The sequence below is a fragment of the Calypte anna genome, chromosome 2 (assembly GCF_003957555.1).
Source record: "Calypte anna isolate BGI_N300 chromosome 2, bCalAnn1_v1.p, whole genome shotgun sequence".
In the NCBI taxonomy this organism is placed as follows: Eukaryota; Metazoa; Chordata; class Aves; order Apodiformes; family Trochilidae; genus Calypte; species Calypte anna.
Genome location: NC_044245.1, coordinates 65901676 through 65920163, shown reverse-complemented (window position 1 = coordinate 65920163; position 18488 = coordinate 65901676). Strand labels below are relative to the sequence as shown.

Below are 18488 nucleotides of genomic sequence, written 5' to 3'. Positions count from 1 at the left end.
TGCCTGTGCAAATTTGCAGATACCCTCTGTAGTGTCCTGGCATCTCCATTTAGTGCTTTTTCCTCCCTAGCTGTCAGTCCCTGCAAATTAGTGCCCAGTTGCTGGTTTTCTGTCTCACCCTGGAAGTAACTTCATTTGCAGACTGACAGCTCTTAATATTTCCTTCCTCATTTCTAAGTAGCTCTTATTGATCATGCAGGTCTCTCCTTGTTCCCTGGCCCACAGATGGTGTAGCTTCTTCAGGACAGTAAAACTGAGCCTTATTTCTTCTTATAAAATGATGGAGACTGCCTTTGCTTTCCATGGCAACTCATTCAAGATGCTGGCATTCTCATGCCTGGGGCTCTCTGTACTAGCAAGCACCAGTTGATTAAATTTTGTATGGTGCTTTTAAATCTTTGGAGTAGTGGTTATTCAGATATCCTAAGTTGTTAAGGTTTTGTATTGCATCTGCTGGAAGTACCTCATACTGTGTGAGCTCCACATACAGTCTTCTATAAATAATAAACACTTTTAAATTCAAAGTAGAGCTTAAATCTACTACAAGATGGTAGATCTGCCAGTTTGCAGTGGCTGTGATTTCAAAGTTTTATCTATGTGGAGCTCAATTTAACTCTGAAACTCAATCAGCTGTAGTTACAGTTATCAGTCTGATGTTAGTGGGTAAGAGCAAATACACTTGCTAGTTTGCTATATGCAGGGTGATTTTTACAGAAGGCTGATGTCAGTGCAGACTAAAGACTCACATCCTGAGGTATGCTGAAGAGTATCTAGAAAGCGGGGTTAATTAAAATGTAAATCCCACACCTTCTGTGCAAAATTCCCTTTTGAGAAACTGCTGCTAGGCAGTCTAGACTATTATGTCAACTTGTCTTTGAAGAAAAGTAAACAAAAAGGTTCAGCTGAGGGAAGTTTTAGAGACTTATAGTAATTAATGCTTTGGTAAATGGCTGTTGATGCGTAACAATCCTTTAAACACCTGGGTAATTGCAAGCTTTGAAGTTGGGCCAAAAATGTTGTTCCAAGATCTGTAATTAAAATGAGAGACCTTTAACTTGGTCATTTTGAAGGTGAGATTTCTGTTTGTTCTGTCTCCCTGGTGAAACTTCTGCCTGGTCAGGGAAAGAAGGCCAGGGAGGGTGGGAAAGTAAAAAACCCCAGTTCAACAGATGCTTCTTTAAATTTAGCTTTTTATAGCTTTGGTGTTTTTCCTGTAGCAAAGTTCCATGTTGTAATGTGTACCCAGAACAGAGATATTATTTTAATGTGAACATTTCACTAAGTAGTAACTAAGATTAACCACTTGAACTGGTTACTAATTTGACTAAATTCTAATCTAATTAGTGTTCAATTAAAGAGAATTAACACCCAGAGACATTTTGTTGAAAGGTTTACACAGAGGTTTCACTTAACAAAATATTTATCTTATGGGGGGAAAAGCACTGAAATTAAATGCAAGCTGTTTCTCCTATAAATGCCCTGAGTACATGGTTGGAATGCCAGCATTAAGAATAGTAGCTATATTTGATATTTATATCTGACAAATCAGCTGCTCTCTGAGGACACTGGAACTAAATCCTGCCTTCTGAATTACACAGGCCGTATTTCTCTGGTAAACTGTGTGGTTCTTGCTGCTTATTGCAGCTGCTTGTGATTGCTCTGTTGACCTTTGCTTCTCCATCCTCCTCTAGAGTCTTCTGAAACACTCCCATTTATTTCTTGGGATGTGAGACCATACTTTAGGACCCTGATCCAGAACAAAGAGCTCCTGTTTCAAGCTGGCAATCTCTTAACTTGCACTCTTCCACTTCATCTCCTCTCTTGTGTCAGGAAAGTTGTTTCAGATCGCTGCCTCAGTTTCTCCCATTCACTTGCCTCCCTGTAATAATCTAAGGTTAATACATATTGTTCAAGCAGCAGCCTTTTTTATGGAAATCCTTAACTGAACTGGTCCAGTTGCTTAAACATGTTGAAAATAAAGATGAGATTGTCAGGCATCGTAGTGGCAATGAGATGACAGTAGCTGTATGCAAACCAGAGGCAGGTTTAGGCTGTTCTGGAGGTGATATTTCTTGTCGGTACACTGAATTTGAAAGTTCTGCCGTGCAAGTGCCAGAGGTCCTGTGATGTCCTTGACATATGCAGGGTTTCTTGGGCCTGAAAACTCTGGACTGATCTGGCATTCTTCGGCGTGTGCTGAGAGCAAATACTCCCTCTCTGCTCAATGATGCTGGCCCATGCATTTCTTCCAGCCTTTCTTTTTCTAGATCTTTCCTTTTCTTCATGCTTCCTTTCAGTTTCCTTCAGATCCCTTCTTGCCTCTGTTACTCTTCAATGCTGAACTTTTCAGACATCCTTCCATTAATATGACCACGTACATGGTTGCATGTAGCTGCTACCCGCCTCATTGCACAGGATCAATGTCACCACTTAATGACTAGAAACTCAATACTTTGTTTTGTGTAACTTCCTTGACATATGAGCTGTTTCTCACCTTCTTGTCCACACTTTAGATTTTGCTTTGACTATGGGCTTGCATCTACTTGTGTGTAGAACTCTTCAGCATGAGATCTGACTGCTTCCTAAGAAGAAGAATGATTCAAAGAGGTGTAGTAGCCATGGGTACTTTCCATTCCCTTTTCTCTGCAGACTTTTTCCTTTTACCCAGTATCATCATGTAGTCCTTGCATGTCCATGTCTTCCCCCCACAACAACAGCAAATCCATCACTCTTACCCATCTGATTAGAAATTCTTTTCCTTCCACATGGGGCCAGCCTGGGAGATCTCCCAGTCTTCATTCCAAGATCAGACATCATACAGATTTTTTTATAGGAGTAATGAGGACACTCCCCAGCCATGTGGCTGTAGGGAAGAGCAGAGACCTCTCATGGTATTTGGTTTACCAAGGAGAAAAGGACAGGAAAGTATGTTCCCTGCATATAAAAAGTCCAGAGGATTTTGTTGCTAAGCTCTGAATCTCTGTTGAGCCTGTGTGGGAAGCAATTTTCAAGTACTTACTGCTTGGCCAAATTAGTGGTGGTTTTCTTAAAGGAGAAAGAGTATAAAGTGTTCCTACTCTGCAAAAAATAAAGGAGTGGCTAAAGACTTAAAGACTCTTAGCTAAATAGATGGGATTCTTTTTAACTTGAGTAAATTATTTCTTTTTTTCCTCCCTCCCCCCTAATTTTGTCTTTGGGAATAAGTGACTGAATATTTTTTTAAAAACCTTCATGGAAAAACTAGTAAGAAATCATATACACTTTTTTGCAGTCTTGTGAGGTTTGAGTGACAAATATTACTTAAAAACAAGCTTAAGCAGAAAGTGCTAGGATGTGGTACCTGCTGACATTATTACTTTGACCTGCAGTACCTGTGGGGCAAACCTTCAGTGTTGGATTCATCTGGTCAAACGATGCAGAAGTCAGTTGTATGGCAGAGCTGATTGAAACCCAGTCCTGTATGAAACTTTTTGCAAAGAATTAACTGGATTGGAAAGCCCAGCCCTAAGCCTAACTTCAATTGCATTTTACAAAGCAATTGAAGTCTTTGCAAAGTGAGTGTGACATACTGAGATAAAGTGGAGCATTCTCCTTTGTAGAATTGTATCTTGGTCAAGCAGTTTGCTTGTCAAATCTGTGGAGGACACTATGATGGGCAAGACCCTCTGGAAGGCAAGTCTGTATTTTAAGCTATCTAATATGACAGAGGTTCAATCTAGGGGGTAAAATGTGATTTGGTAGAAAGAAGAATTGCATTTGGACATGAAAAATCAGTGATGTAAACCCTAAGAAGTCACCATGTCCTTTGCTGTATAGCAGCATGAATCTAAGAATTATAATGGAGCACAAGGTGAACATGAGTGTGATTTTTCTGAATAAGCCAAAATTATGTCCTGAGATTTATGAATAGAGGCATAGTCTGTGAGAAGCATCAAGATTATCCTCCACTGTACTCGGCATCAGTGACATGATGACCTGAGTTGAGTCTATGAAGAGCAGTGAGAATAGTCAAAATCTATAAAATGTGGCTCATAAGCAAAGACTGAAGAGATTGTTTTAGTAAGAAGGGGAGATTGTTTGACATTTAAGTTAGCTATTATTATGAAAGGGGAAAAAAGCCCAACCAAAGAACCCATGCTTCATGTTAAACACGTTCAATACCCTAGAAAGATGATGGAGTTTGTGATGCTGGAAATCTCTAAGATCTGGTCAGGCAAACATTTCAGGAGTGATGTGGATGTACTTGATCCAACCCAGAGCTCAGGGAAAGGGCTAAATGATGCCATGTGGTTCTCTGAGGTGTTACAGCTCTCTAATGTCCAGGTGTCTTCCCAAAGTGTAAAGCGATGGAAATATAAGCTCTGGGCCTCCTCTTTGTGTTTTTGTAGACCTGACTGATCCTATGTGGTTGAGTATTTAACGGAGTTCCCAATGGCTCTGCAGCCAGACATGTTTGGTTTGGGGGTACATAATGCCAAATTTACTCTAGTCTGGATGCTCCAGTGGGATATTGTCTGGAGTGGGCGAGTGCCACCAAGAGAATGGCACTTGGAAGAGGTGAAGTGAGACACAAGATAAAAAAGCAATTGGTGTGAATGGGAAGGTCAGAACAGGTGCTAGCAAAACCCTTCATCAGATACAGCCCATTTCAAGCACTGGGGAGGACCAATGTGTAAGTCATTCAGAGGTGGGAATGTTCTAGCAGGGGAGAGGGCAAGAGTGGTCTCAACTGCAGCTGCTGCTTGTGGTCTCCTTTAAGCAACTCCTCAGTTTTTATACCCTGCCTGGGAAAGCCCACATCTTTCAACCTTAAGGTTTCCAAAACATCCAGCAGCTGGCCAGCACCAACCACTGGCTGCTGTTGGAGGTGAAGGTCAGAGTTGTTCCTGAACCCTCTTCCCTTTGGAGGACGGGTGGCAAAGCCTCCTGTGGGAAAGGCTGCTGAGTCAACCACAGAGCATGCTGCTACCAGCGAAGCAGAGGAAAGCCTCTGTGCTGTAAAAATAGCTGCACTAGGAGCCCTAATAGACTTAAGTGCTTATTTTTCCATGTGTGATCTCATACTAACCAAGCTGCTGGGCAGTATGACATAGCAGTTGGCCAAAAATAAAATGTAACTCGATCCTTTGATGAGGGGAAGGGACAGGTACCCTGTTTTCTCATTTTCTTTAGGTTATCCTTTGGAAAAAAAAAAACAAAAACCAAAAACTCCAGGAAGAAAAGACAGGTGAAGATGGGATTGGCGTCACAAAATTGGCATTTTATGATGATGGCCACAGGCTAAGGATAAGAATTATAGGTCTTTTGCATAGAAAATTATGCCTATAATATAGTGAAAAAAATATATGTGGGATTTCTCTGGGTGCTTTTCCAGCTGATTTAATTGAACTGAATTCTGGTGTGCATTTGATGCTGCAAAAAAGGTATAGACTTGTTAGCATTGGAAGCTGAAGCTCATGAAGGGGACTGAGTACCAACAGCGTTAGGACAAAGCATTCTAATCCCTGTTGATAAGCCTCAGGAAAATGTCTTTAGAGGCCTTTAGAGGTTCATTTCCCTTCACTGATGATTGGCCTGCTGGGTGATTTATTTTTTATAGTAGGTGCATTGTGGGAGGTGGGCTGAAACCATGAAGCTCCTTTGACAAAAGCCACCAAATGACTGGAAATGCTGGTAGTTTGACCTCCCAGAACTAGCATTACAGTCTTAAGGAAGAGCAGTGGCTACTCCCTTGCCAGTGGAGAAACACTTGGACCTAAGGACTAGGATTGCTGCCATCCAGCCTTGGGAACAATGAAAAACCTATACAACCGTTTGCATTTCATGGCAAAACTCTGCATAAAAATAGGCAGATTTTGAGGGTTTTTTCCCCAGTTATTAACATCACTTTTACTTATTTCAGGTTTTCTTGTTTCTATAACAGTGAAAGTCAGGGGACAAAATCCCAGACATTACAATGTTGTCCTTATGCTTCTCCTCCTCAGGGCTTCTGACCTGTTCCTGCTGGACACACGGGTGGTGTGGGCCTCAGAGGAAGGCTGGCTGGAATTTGATGTCACTGCCACCAGTAACATGTGGGTGATGAACCCTCAGCACAACATGGGACTGCAGCTGAGTGTGGTGACCCGGGATGGTAGGTTATGGGCCAGTTTCTGCTGATAACCTCACAAGCCTCTTGGATGCTGTCTAGGAGTGGTGCTAATGGGGTCCAGGTGTGATGTGGGGAGCAAACACCCTGCCTGTGTAGGTGGCTGTAGCAAACATCTTGAGCAAAGCATCTGAGGGCAGAGGTTGAGGGATGTCACCTTCTTGGCTGTCCCGTGACAAGCCCCCAAGAACTTTCTTTCCTCATGAGTGAGGGCAAGTGTCTCTGAGCAGTACCGGGATGAGGGGGTGAAGGTGAGAGGGGGTCAGGTCTCTGAGATGGAGGTCAGAAGTGGGTGTGGAGCTTGGAACCCAGGTGGGGTGATTTTTAGGAGTGGGAAGAAGAGAAGAGGTCAGGTAGATGGGTATGTGCCTCCCCATCTGGGCTTATGGCAGCCCTGCTGGCTGATGCAGCTGCCATCACCACTTGGATCTCATCAAACCTGAGGTGGCAGTCCTGTGCTGGGGTAGTGGTCCAGGTGGGTGATGAAGTTGCTGTGGGGGGCTGGTTCCTCCAGGGGCAGCTGCAATGGTAGTGTTTCACAGCCCATGGGAACTTCAAAAGGTGGCAAAGGAGAGATGGGACTGCAAAAGAGCATGAAATTGAGTGTTGGAAGTAAGTGGTTGAGAAGGAGAGGATCTAGATGAGCAGAAAGTGACAAAAAAGATGGCAGTGAAATCTTTCCTCTTTATTTCCTCTACTTCTTCCAACTACTACTTCATGAGGGGGTTTGGTACACCTGTGGGGTCAAGTGAGATCAAAGGGGCCATCCATTCCTTACTCTGGGGAAATGTTAGTGCCAGCCTCCCCCTCCCAAAATGGGCTGGGACCCTTTCCCTGAGAAAGCGTCCCATGTCTTTGCCCTCTGCTTTTCCTAGAGATCTTGCAATCTCATCTCTGTTTCTTCTGTTTCACGAGCAGCAGAATTAATTTCTTGATGCATCTGCCCTTTGTGATTCGTATAATAATCTGTATACCTCTTCAATGCCTAAAACAAGCATAGGGATGCCATAGGGGTACCAAAGAGCCAGGTGCTGCCTTGGAGCCTCCTGTGTGGGATGGATGGATGGATGGATGGATGGATGGAGTGCTGCTGTAAAAATGTCCATTGTTCACAGTGGCAGGATTGGAGTGTTTGGTGATAAAAGAAGAGGAGCGTGGGCAAGAAAAAAAGGAAACACTGTTCACAGGAATGCCATTGGTTCTGGAAGGAGCAATCCAACAGCACCGCTTCTCTAACACTCACTTTTCTGTTTGATTCCAAGGTTTCAGTGTAAATCCTAGAGAAGCAGGCCTGATAGGCAGAGATGGCCCTTATGACAAACAACCTTTCATGGTGGCCTTCTTCAAAGTGAGTGAAGTTCATGTTCGGACCACAAGGTCAGCAACAAGCAGGCGCAGGCAACAGAGTCGGAACCGCTCCACCCAGGCCCAGGACATTTCTAGGGTGTCCAGTGTCACAGGTAATGCCACCACACCACTTTGTCTGGAAGCTGAAGTGACTTCTTGTACTGTTTCTGTTTGCTTTGGAGTGCAAATGCAAGTGGGGGGTGCAAGGTGGGATGTTCTTCCTTGGGTGAAGAGGTTACACGTGCAAGAGGATAGGAAGAGGGAGTGTCACATAATGAGACTTACAGGAATCCTCTTGAATCCAGCATGAAATCCACACCACCATGGGAAGTTGCATCCATTGAGTTAAACGGGGGGGGTGAGGGGAATCCGAATCCCTGTGCTTGTGGGTTGTTTGCTACACAGTATTTGCCTAGAATTACACCATGTGAAATGCAGTATTTAAAAGACTTCATCTCTGCGTACACTGAGATTTATGGTATTGCTCATGCTCATTTCCAGCAGAGTCCTCTTTCAGTTTTCTTTTGGAAAAACCCTGGCAGAATAGCACGAGATCCTTTTTGAGTTTTCCACTGGGGGAACAGCAGTGTATACACAGTGAAGTGCATTTCCAGGCAGGCTAAGAGGCTTGCCTGTTTGCCATGGGAAGGTTGCATGTTGCAGGTGTTGTACAGCAGCCTTTTGAGTGCTGTTGCATGCTGATGGGTAACTGAAGTTTTGGCAAAAATATCGAGCATCCTGTCTTCTAAGTCTTGTCTGTTTTCCAGCCACTCTGCTCTGTATCACAGTGCTACCGATCCCTCTGTTCATTGAGTGCCTTCTTTCCTCTCAAATATTTCAGCCTGTTCCAAGTTGCTTGATTAATTTGCTTATGCTGCCCCCTTCGTTTCCAATAGGATCCTTGTTTTTCCTGTGTTTAGAAATTACTATACCCCAAGGAAGAGAGGCGGCTGTATTTTTTACTCTGTGTCCAGACACAACACAGGGAGATGAGCCAGAACTGCTGAAACTCATCTGCTGTGAATCTGTAGCTTGTCCCCTGCTACTGCATGCTCAGGTTGTGGGTGAGCTGTGCTACACCTGAGGTGACACCAGTGCTGGCCATGGCTCTGGGAGCCAGGAGCAGGTTGGGAGCCCTTCTAGGGCTGGCAACCAGGCTTTGGGCATGGCCATGTGCTGATGCAGCCCTATTGCTCCAGCCCAGCATGGTGATGGACTTGCCCTTTGGGCTAGTGCCAGCATAGCACATGTTGGCCACCACCAGCTGTTGCTTCTCCCTGTGGTGAATGCTGCAGAGGGGCTGTGGGTGGCTGTGCCATGCCATGCAAATGTTGGACTTGGTTGGGTGTGAAATGTTGCTTAATGGATTTTAAAGGTAGTAGGAGGAACTCCGTCCTGCAGCCTGCCCTCCCTGATGGGGGCTGGCCAGTACCAGTGTGGAATTGCTGGAGGAGTTATTGTCTAACCTGATGTGACAGGCTTCTGCCAGAGCCTCAGGTGGAGATGTCTGTTGGTCCCAGTTGCTGAGACTTCCTTTCCTGGTTTTCCTTGAGGTCTCCAAACTTCAGTCTCACAGGGGAGGTATCTTGGCTGCTTGCAGTGTTCCTTTCCCATGCAATAGGATCACATTCACAGGTGGAGTCAGGATAGGCTCTGACTTGCTCCCCTTAGCTCTGCAAACTTCACAGTGCTAAAAAAGAAAAATTCACTACTACAAAATCAGGCAATGGGACTCAAAGCTCCAGAGGGAGCAGATGTGTTGGACAAAAAGGACCATTTTTACATTGCTGCTTTCTTGACTACACCATGCATCAGGTCATAAAATTATAGAATGACAAAACGGGAAAAAATAGCTGGGCATTCTGTGGTCTCAAGGGTTTTTTTGAGCTCTTCTAGCTCAAAGCCAGCTTTAATTTAAAACCTGGAATTTGGCAGTTCAGTCAATAAGGTATAGCTGAGCCACTGTGGATTTAAGGTGGGGGGAAGGAGGGGAATTTAAAGTTATGATGTATATTTAGTTGGTTTCTGTGTTTAGAAAAAGAGAGACTGCATCATCTTATTTTCCTTTTTAAGTCTGACACTCTTAGACTCCCTAAGAAGTGGTTGATTTAATAGCCCAAGAGGCAATGATGACCAGTACATGTTCTCAGTGTTAAAGAAATCACAGGGATCTTTTTCTTTTTTAGTTGTGTGGGTTCCTACATCTATGCCCTGATGATGTGTGACAGGGCCAGGGGAGTGTTCATCTGGGATATGAACATGCAGGCTACACTTGGAAGCTGCCTTGCTCTTCTGTGGGTATCCTGATGGATATGGACTCAAAGGGGCTACCAAACTGGGATGCTGTGGTCTCCTTTCTGTGGATATCCTCACCTCTCCATCTTTCTCTCTGTATCTTATATCTGGTCAGATTTTGGTCTGTGGTCTTCCTTGAGCCAGGATTGGCTCTTCATATAAGGGCTTGAGGGCAGTTTCTCTCCTGGAGAGCAAGTCAGCTGACTGCTGTTGTGTCTTTTATTGTAGACTGAACCTTCCTTTCTCTGTTCGTGAGTTTTCTTTCTTCAGTCCAAAACTGAACCCCTTTTCTGAAAGATTCTGTGAGTTGGGTTGGGGCAGCATGTTTTAAAAAAAGCCCCCTTTACAATGTAAATATGGAAAGCATTTCAAGTCCTGCTGCTTTGAAGCACATGAAGTGTGCTGCTGGGATAGTACTGGATCTGGTGGGCCATGGGGTGACATGAAGACATGCTGCTATGTGCAGGATTGGGACCCTGCTGTGGTGCCTTTGATGTGCAGTTGTTGTCCTGCAGTCAATACCAAGTGCTCAGATGCTAAAGTTATGGCTTGTGGCATAAGAATCTCAATAATCTGTATTTTTTCACCAAGAACTCATTTCTCTGAATTATAAACACATAATTATGGCTGGTTTGTATAAAGCAGAACTGAGTAACCCCCATGGTTATAAACTGCTTTGACATAGAGTCCTGCGTCAATGCATTCCTGGAGCAACACTCTGTTCTTCTGCAGAAAGAGTATGAGTAAGAAGAAAAAAAAGTATTTTCATCTGTTGAGGCAGAAAATTGTCGTCCATCTCTGGCCCAGGACATGGATGAATGAGGTGGGTGGGTGGGAGGAGTGTCTCTGCTGTTGTCTGCAAGGTCTGGAGGCCCTCTCTCAGCTGTGTTTGAGGTGGGTTTAGCTTGTGCTCTCAGGCTCCAGGCTGACCCTCTGGTTATCCTGAAGAGCCACCTGAGTATCCACTTCAGCATAACAGATGGCAAATGCTTGAGCATAAGAGCTTTACTGATGTATAGCCACGTCAACCTGAATGCTGGTTGCCATGTGGGGCTGTCACCTAGCCCAGAAGTTATAACCCTCCATCTATGCCAGTCAGCCTGCAGGCACATCCCCTCCCGTCACCCCTCTTTACAGAGAACCACATTTAAATATCTGACTTTGGGCTGCACTCGCTCTTCTGAGTGAAACCCAGGACCTTTCCTGGTCCTTCTCTTTAGCCCTCTGAGGTCTCCAGGACTGGTGTTAGGTACTTCTGGAGAAATGGAGGAGCCCTCCATGTGCCCTTCCTTCCTGACATGCACAGCACCAGGCAGATTTCCCCACGTGTACAGGAACTCAGTACCACCAAGGGCACAAATGCTGGAGGTTAATAAGGCCAAATGGTTTTGTGGTGGCAAGGGCCTTATTAATAAACAGGGTTATCTCACAGCCTGTCTTCCCTTTAGTAGAGCACTAGGATGCAGACTGGAGTGGTGTGGCCAGTGCTTCTCTATGTGCTTGTCCAGGTCAGCCCAACATCTCCCCTTCTTCCCACCCAAGTAGATCCCTTGCATGTGAGCTGAACTGTTATTAACTGTGTGATCAGTTTACACCAGCTTTATCCAGGCAAATCAAAAAAGTCAAAACACCAAGAAGAAGGACATGGCCTTGGAGAACTGTGTCAAAGCTATTTTGGAATTACAGAAGCAATTAAGTACCAGGTGGAATTGGTAAGCTGGCACCTTGGGAGCAGCAAGGGTGTTCTCAGACAGATCGACTTCAGTAAATATTTATATATTCTTTGCCAGCACTTAACACGGGAGAGGTTGTAAGAAGTCTAAGGCGGGTGTGTACGTACCTGTAGGAGGAAGACCATTAGGGTCAGGCTATTCTCTTTCCCCTCTCAGCAATACAAATGCCAGTGTCCAGCCTTAAGAGAAACATCTGTGCTTCCTGAACACCAGACTTGGGTTCTAGTGAGGGCAGAAAATGTTCAGTGCAGACAAGCTGCAGAGACAAGCTGTCTTAAGTGTGCTGTTTTAACTGCACTGCCCTGGAAGTTATTTTTGAGTGAAAAACTAGGGGGTTGGGGTTTTTTTTTAAGTCTCTATTTTAGACAAAATAGTTTGCTGGGTGATTAAATGCAGTGACTTTTAAATGCCAAGCTAGTGTTTCTAAATTGGTACCTTCAGGGGAAAGAAAGACAATTTTGCTAAACCCACAATGAGCCTATAGGATCTTCTGAAGCAGCTCCCTAAACTCGCAGAGATTTTGAAGGTCTCTGGCAAACCACCCTTGCAAATGCTGTTGTGGAAGCATAGGCTGGTCCCATGGTGGCTGTTTGCAGCATCCTCCTGCTGCAGGCTGCCTGCTCATGGCCCTCCTGGCTCCCCACTGCAGGACTTTCAGGGAAGGGCATGTACCCCATTGCATTTTGGATGCTAAGCCTTGCACTGCAAATCACCTGCAACAGCAATTTGGGCTAAAACAGCAGCACGCTCTACCACGCTCTGTGGTAGCTGATACTGCTTTCCAGGCTTTGAAGAAAATGTGCCAGGAAGACAACTTCAGTAGCTTAGCAAGGTTCAGCTCTTCACTAAAAAACCCTTTGCTCTATGGATTCCTCTTTTTTCAGGCCCATAATTGGATGTATGTGGCTGCAGGGCACATGCCAAGCCCCAAACTTCAAGGAATGGGTGGTTATTACGTGCATCTGTATTGCTGCATTTTTTCTCCCATTCAGAAGGCCTTTGCTAAGGGTCAATTAAAGGTTTGTAGCATCCCCAAAGTTGGGCTGAAGTCAATTCTATAAAGTAGTTATGGTAGGCAAACATGTAACCAAAAGAGAAGGCAAGGGAGCTTGGCAAGACAGCTGAACAGGAGACAGTGGAAATCCTGGGAGAGGGGAAGTTTGGTATTTCAGCATTTAAGAAAGCAAAGGCTGAGTGAGTGTGGGCAAGGGAGGCAGAGCTGTCTGCATCCTCCTTGGGTGGGAGTAGCCAGTGCTTGGTGCAGAGTGGGAATGAGGTGGCTCAATTGCCAACCAGGGCACTGGGGCACATTTTAGGGGTGTCTGTTTCAGGCAGGGCGAGAGAGGACACATTCGTAATTTGTTCTGTGTAGCTTGTTAAGCAGTGCTTTTTTTTTTTCCTTTGTTTTCTTAAGCTTGTGATCGCTCACAACTTTTCTTCCCACTTCTGTTTTCTCTGCCTCCCTTGTCTTCTCTGATTTCCCATGGCTGATTTGGGTTAAGTTGTAGCTGGATTTGGAATGTAGCATCATTCTGCCCACTCAGCAGTGAAAATATACGTGTAAATACAAACTTCACCAATATATTTCCCATTGAAGAACAATGAAGTCACGTTTTCAGGTACTCAAGTGAAATCCTTTGACAACTGAAAGTATCTTCTGCTTGATTTTTTTTTTCTCTTGTTACGACCAGATTATTTAGAAACATCGCATGCTAGATATTTGCTTCTGGGCTGAGCCAGGGACTGAAAAGCTCCATCTGAAAAAAATCACCACACCCTGGTTGCTATGGGCTATGTCTCGTTTGAGGCTGGAAAGCTTAAATAGAGAAACTTGCTTCTGTCCTTGCTACCACATACTCCTGAAAGAGTGAATGTTTCTGGGGCAGCAGGCTGTTAACCAGCTCTGCTCACCTGGTTAAATCCACGATTGAAGTGACGCTATTGAAAGTCTAAAATGCAGTCCTTAAAGTTTAAAACCAAAACTGCTTCTAAAAACAACTCTCTAATCTTTGGTGGTTTGGAGGCTAGGTTTGAGGTGTAGGGTTTTTTCAGACCTCAGTGTTAACTGCACCCAGCTGTAATGCTGAGCTGCCCTAAATGTCAGTTGGATGTGCTTTTAGTATTATAGTTTTTCTTTTGAATAAATATTTGCATTTGTAGTTCCCAAACTTTAGGGGGTGGTGGTAGAGGGAAGAAAAAGAAAGGCTTATTCAGAGCCAAGGGATAAGTCACTAAAAATATTTTTCTATCCCAGTTGCTGTGTTTGGGGAAAGCAATGCTGGGAGGGTGCCCTTTCAAGCCACATTAGGGGTGCCAGGGGGGTGGTTAGCTGAAAGGCCAAGGGCAGCAGGAAGCAGCACATCAGCCTGTGGCATCTGCCCATGGACAGAGGAGCCTTTACTTGCAAATGAAGCAAGGAGAGAGAGGGAGGGAGAGGGTGCCACTGTGGGTAAGACCCAGAAGAAAACACAGCCAGTCTGGGTCCAGCTGCAGGAGGATCTCACACATATCACTGCATGGATGAGGACTTGGGATCCCACACTGTGTAGCCAAATTTGCTGCCATTTCTTCCTTTTACACTTGCTAGGTTCAGCAGCCATAGCTGTTGGGCAGGCAGCCCCACTGTGAAGGTGGTTCCTGTGGTTCCTGTGGTTTCTGTCATTTCTGTGCACTGAGGTCCAGCAGCCACCTGAGGCGTGGCCAGATCAGCCACCACCCATCAAGGCTGGATTTGCGCAACCACGCCAGGGTGAAAGGCCCCTCTGTCATGGCTCAGTTCTTCTGTTTGCTACAGGTTTTTGCATGGGGAGCCACCTCTCTTTCCAAGCATAAATGGGAAATTCCACTCACTGTCAAAAACTGCATGTTATAGGGTTGCATTGGGAGCAGCTCCTGCATGGCTGAAACATCCTTGTATGTTGTGAGGCTGCAAGGGGTAAGGTGTCTGATCAGGGCTTTGTACAGTATTGGCACAATGGAGCAAGTTAACATGGAAAGCATGTCAAAAATTCTGCAGGTAAGTAGGTTATGGGAAGGAGAAAATAGTTTTCTAGAGCATGGTGGTGCATGGAGCCATGTGTTCCCTCCAGGAGAGGCTGGAGGCAAGTCACAGAAAGGGACAAGGACACGACTTCTCTGACTGACATCTTAGGTGTTTAAAGACCTCTGCTAACCAATAGAGGGGCACAAGGCAATGATGAACCTTCCCAGGCTTGTAATTCTCTTGGTAAATGTGTGCATTTTCAGCTAACTGCCCAAGGCAACACAGGGTGGAAACCACAGCCGAGGAAGAAGTCATTTTACTGGAGGTGTTTTACAAGCGCTGCTTGTCAAGTTATTCAAGGCAGCTGAAGGAATTATAACCAAGTCACTTGGGTGTCTCCATTCCCATAGGCATCTTAAAAGCTTCAGCCCTGTTTTGGGTGTCCCTCCCTTACCCTTTTGGCTGCTGAGGGAGCTTACCATTTCTCATTGCTGAGCCTGGAAGTGTGCACAGATTTGGCCAGCTGTGCCCTCCAGCCATGCTCTGCCTGTTTTACTTTCTAAATTCCTGTTTTGTTCTTTGTCTTTTAACAGATTACAACAGCAGTGACTTAAAAACAGCGTGCAGAAAGCATGAGCTTTACGTTAGCTTCCAAGATTTGGGATGGCAGGTGTGTGATGTTTCTCTCTGGGTAAACTAGACATTTTGTTATGAAATGTTGTCTAAACAGTGTCATGGTAATTCCCCTCAAGGCTGCCATTATGCTTTAAAATGTCCCTTGTGCCTCCCCACTAAAACCAGCCACAGGGAAGGGCAAATAAATATTGATAGTTGTGACATTTGATAAGATCCAGAGGAAGCTTGATACTTTATGAGATGCCAGTATACAGTCATTCTTTGTCACTCGTGGGAGTCATGATGCAGGCAAGGGCTTATATCTGTGTACCTCTACTGATAATGAAAAAAAATCTGATGTTAAACACTGATTTTAATCAAATCAAGTTTATTCTTGTGATCAGCCTAATTTTAAAATTAGCCATTGTGTTGAAATCCCCGTGCCACAATTAGCACTGTCTGCAGTAGGTGGACGGAAGATGAGGTTTAGTTGCACCACTGTGAGGCCAGAGAGTTGTTTGGCCTAAGTTATTTAGGTCCAAGCCACATGTCAAAGAATGGCCTCATCTTCCCTTTTTTTTTTTTTTTTTTTTTTTTTTTACCAGATTACAGTTCAGGATGCAAGAGCTGCTTCTGTAAAACCCTACATATGAAGGTTTCCTTCTTCCAGCTAATCAAACAGAAGCATTTTTTGGTTTCTTATGTCAGCTCCATCCTACTTGCCACAACTCTGGCTACACACTGGCTTCCCATTACTTATTAGTGGCTTTTCTTTTAACTTATGCACAGTCTTTCCACCTCCTCCTGAGCTCACTTGCCCTGCTTTCCAGGCAGGAGGCATATTCCAGATGTGAAGTTTACAGCCTTGAGGAATAGCCTTCACCTTTCTAGTGGCAGGCTTGAGCAGAAAGGTAGGATGCTACTAAAGGAAGGCCACAGACCAGCAGAGCTCCTTGTAGGAGTTGGAATCCAGATCATGCTTGTCATAGGGAGATGATGAAGGGATGGGGCAGCAGCAGCCCCCTGAAGTTGTTGGGCATTGCTCTCTATTGCAGAACACCCCTCAATGTTCTTTGGCAGAGCTCTTCCCTTATACTGCATTAAAACGCAAATTTAATTACATGTTGTGTACTGGTTTTTGTAGCAGGAAAGTGTCTGTCTTAGAAAAGCAGCTCAGCTCAGTTTACCAGGAAAAAATTATGGGGGAGCTAGTACAGTACAAGGAAGGGATGGCTTTGCTCTGGCCAGGTATTCTCTTGCTCGTAATCAAACTACACAGTTGGTTAGTAAAGCTGCAGCAACACTCCCCGGCTGCTCAGGTTGGCCATAGCAAAATTAAGGTTTATCCCAGTAGCCAGTGTCAGCTAAAGGGGTAACAGTTAAACAACTGTGCATGAGAAGAGTAAACATATGTCCTGTAGAGCCTGACATTGAAAAAGGAGGAGAAATGTCTCCTGATGGCTGGTGATGCTTTTAGTTTACCTTTGGCTCTTTTGGGTCAGCATCAGAGAATTTGCAATTTTTTTAATTAGCCCTTTGGTGAAGAGTTGTCTTCCTCCATAGGCATGGCACTCAAATTTCCACTGGGGCCACTTGCTTGTGCATGCAGCTCAGGCTGGCTCTCCTGCCCCTCCTTTAAGAGTCTGGTGGAGGTGGAGAAGCTGTTATGCAGCTAAAATTTACCACAGTGGCCTTGGCAGAGGAGTGTTCCTGTATGAGAGCGTGTAAGAGCGTCTGCGAGGCACCACATCAGTATTTTCTGGAGTATTTTCACATCAGCTCCTTTCTGGAGCTTCCTTGTTGAATTGTGCATATCTGCACACACACACACACACGTGTGATTTTCTCCAGGAGGGGACATCAGCTGAAGCTGTGTTTCAACCTAGGAAAGGTAGTTCAGCCAGAGGGCCTAACCTGCAGGAAACATCAGAACATAGCGGCATCCAAGCCACAATCCCCAGAAGGCAACCCAGTGAGTTTTAGGAATAAAGCTGCCTTCGTTCATGGCAGTTAAGCTGTGCATTGACATGCACCATTCTTTGCACATTAAAATCAGTGTGTCCATGGAAAAGTCATGGCTCGCATAAAAAAAAAAAAAAGAAATAATAAAAAAATAAACCAACCCTAATAGTTTCAGTGAAAACACATTTTCACCCTCAAGAAAAAGTTAGTGGAAAATTTTCAGCTGCTCCTAATTGCATGCAGTTGTCTGTACAAGTTGGCAACTTTTAAATTTGAGTCATGTTCTGTTTGTTTCCTAAAAAGGACTGGATCATTGCTCCAAAGGGCTATGCAGCCAACTACTGTGATGGGGAGTGCTCATTCCCACTCAACGCCCACATGAATGCAACCAATCACGCCATTGTACAAACTCTGGTAAGTCTCCAGGAAGCTCGATGCCAAAGCAATAGGTGAATTTGTAAATGAGTTACCATTGCCTCAGTTGTGTTTTCTTTTTGGCTACAGGTTCATCTTATGAATCCCGATTACGTTCCCAAACCATGCTGTGCACCTACCAAGCTAAATGCCATATCTGTTCTTTATTTTGATGATAATTCTAATGTAATCTTGAAGAAATACAGGAATATGGTAGTAAGAGCTTGTGGATGTCACTGACAAACAGACTTCACACAGACTCTGTGATTCTACTTCCATGCTACCTTCCGTGCTTCCATGAACTACCTGACCTTGGAGAAAAGAATAGCTAAACCACCTTTCAGAACACCACAAACGTGCCTTGTGTGAGAAAATCGTGTGGGGAGCACACGATGGGGCAGGAGCAAACTGCTGGACTTCTTACAGACTGACCCTCTGCCCCGGTAGCACTCAGCTCTGCAGGGCTGGGACACAGAGCAGCAATATGCCCACACACACTTTATAGGGCTGGAATGGTCTTAATCTCACATAGGACCCTGGCCTTAGCAGTTGCTTGGATGTTTGCTCAAGTTTTACCAGATAGGCACCAAACACTCAAAACACCCAAGTTTGGAAGTTTTTTGGTTTTTTTTTTTTTTTTGCAGGAGGGAAGACTAGGGGAGAAACAGGGAAGCTAGAGTAAAGAAAGCAGTTAGTACTTACAGACTAACTTACAGCATACATATTATACAAGGTAATATAAAATTCCAAAGGTTAGGAATTGCCTTTTGTCTAGAAGGACCAGTTACTATTCCTAGACTGTTAAGTCTCCTGCTGAAATCTGTCATGAAAATAAGCATCTTAAATTGTGCCAAAGAAAATGTTTCAGTTCTCTTCCCTCCAAGCACAGTTTTAAGATGCTGCAAGCATTAAGATTGCTTGGCTGCACCCTGTGTTAGAAACACCAGTGTGAACTCAGACCCTAGATGGTCTTTCCAGTTCAGTACTTGAC

At 44.6% G+C, this 18488-nt stretch overlaps 1 protein-coding gene across 1 annotated transcript in view; it reads left to right on the top strand.

Moving 5' to 3' along the window:
* The window catches only part of BMP6 (bone morphogenetic protein 6), a 92419-nt gene extending 73998 nt beyond the window's left edge, over positions 1-18421 (top strand). The window contains exons 3-7 of the mRNA XM_008492610.2: positions 5985-6133; positions 7411-7608; positions 15100-15176; positions 17387-17497; positions 17588-18421. Coding sequence (XP_008490832.2) covers positions 5985-6133; positions 7411-7608; positions 15100-15176; positions 17387-17497; positions 17588-17737 — 685 coding nt within the window. The 3' untranslated portion in view covers positions 17738-18421. The remainder of the gene's footprint in view (positions 1-5984; positions 6134-7410; positions 7609-15099; positions 15177-17386; positions 17498-17587) is intronic.
* Positions 18422-18488: the final 67 nt, after the last annotated feature.